General features: G+C 39.5%; 1 protein-coding gene across 1 annotated transcript; it reads left to right on the forward strand.

Moving 5' to 3' along the window:
* Positions 1 to 3: 3 nt before the first annotated feature.
* Positions 4 to 507, forward strand: LOC132009299 (zinc finger protein 678-like; the record flags this gene model as incomplete). Its single annotated transcript, XM_059387569.1, has 1 exon — positions 4 to 507. A coding segment is annotated over one exon (504 nt), but the record flags the coding sequence as incomplete, so codon positions are not given.
* Between the last annotated feature and the right edge of the window lie 1,038 nt (positions 508 to 1,545).

Raw genomic sequence — 1,545 nt, forward strand, 5'->3', positions numbered from 1 at the left:
ACTGGAGAGAAACCTTACCAATGTCAAGAATGTGGGAAGGCCTTTAAGCAAAGCTCAAACCTTACTGAACATCACAGAATTCATACTGGAGAGAAACCTTACCAATGTCAAGAATGTGGCAAGGCCTTTAGGCAGATATCACACCTTACTCACCATCACAGAATTCATACTGGAGAGAAACCTTACCAATGTCAAGAATGTGGGAAGGCCTTTAACCACAGCTCAAGCCTAACTCAGCATCACAGAATTCATACTGGAGAGAAACCTTACCAATGTCAAGAATGTGGCATGGCCTTTATCCAGAAGTCAGGCCTTACTGCACATTGCAGAGTTCATACTGGAGAGAAACCTCACAAATGTGTAGAATGTAGCAAGGCCTTTAAGCAGTTAGCCAGCCTTACTCGACATCACAGAGTTCATACTGGAGAGAGACCATACCAATGTCAAGAATGTGGCAAGACCTTTAAGCAGATATCACACCTTACTCAACATCACAGAATTCATACTGGAGAGAAACCTTACCAATGTCAAGAATGTGGCAAGGTATTTGTGTCCCATTCAGGCCTTACTCGACATCAGAGAATTCATTTTGAGAAACCTTACAGATGTTAAGTATGTGGCAAGGCCTTTAGTGGCATGCATCCCTTCATGTACAATACTTAAGTCATATTGGATAGAAACCTTAGAAATGTAAAGAATATGGCCAGGGCTTTATCCAGCAGTCACACCTTACAGAACATCACAGAATTCCTACTGGAACTAGTCCTAACAAATTTGAAGACTGAGAGAATTTGGGAGGACTGCCCAACTCTAACTCCACATCATAGAATTCATTTTGGAGAGTGATTATACACTCGTAAAGAACGTGGCAAGACCTTTAGGCAATGATAAACCCTTGTTTCTTATCCAAGAATGTATAGTGGAGGTGATTTTACAAATAGAAAAAATATAGCAAACCCTTTCCTAGTGCTCAAGCCTCTCCCAGCATTACAAAATGCATAGTAGAGAGAAACCTTTTAAGTGTAAAGAATGTGGTAAAGCTTTTGGATTGCTCGACACTTAAGTCAGCATCCCAGAGTTCATACTGGGGAGAAATACTAGAAATGGAAAGAACATGGCAGGCCTCTGGCTGGAAGTCATAACTTGCTCAACATCATTGTTACCATCCAGGAGCAAAACTGTAATATGTAAAGACAGTGGCCAAGCCTTTAACTAGATTTCAGTCCTTACTCGGTATCCCAAAATGCAGTCTTGGGTCAAACTCTACAAACCTAATGAATGAGGAAAGACTGTCTCTTACAGTTTAGGAAACATCAGAGTGTTCAGAAAAGAAAAGGAACTTGATAGATAAAAGTCCATAGAAATGCATTTAGTTTAACATCAAATGCTAATAAATGCCATAGAGTTTCTTTCCCAGAACAGAGCAGTACACCAGTCACTCTTTTCGTAGATTATATAAAAAAAATCTTAATGCAAAGTTAGTTAGATAATGTATGTGCTATTATGCTTCAAAAGAGAGAAGGGATTTTTGCATGGGTATAATTT

The sequence above is a fragment of the Mustela nigripes genome, unplaced genomic scaffold, assembly GCF_022355385.1.
Source record: "Mustela nigripes isolate SB6536 unplaced genomic scaffold, MUSNIG.SB6536 HiC_scaffold_11884, whole genome shotgun sequence".
In the NCBI taxonomy this organism is placed as follows: Eukaryota; Metazoa; Chordata; class Mammalia; order Carnivora; family Mustelidae; genus Mustela; species Mustela nigripes.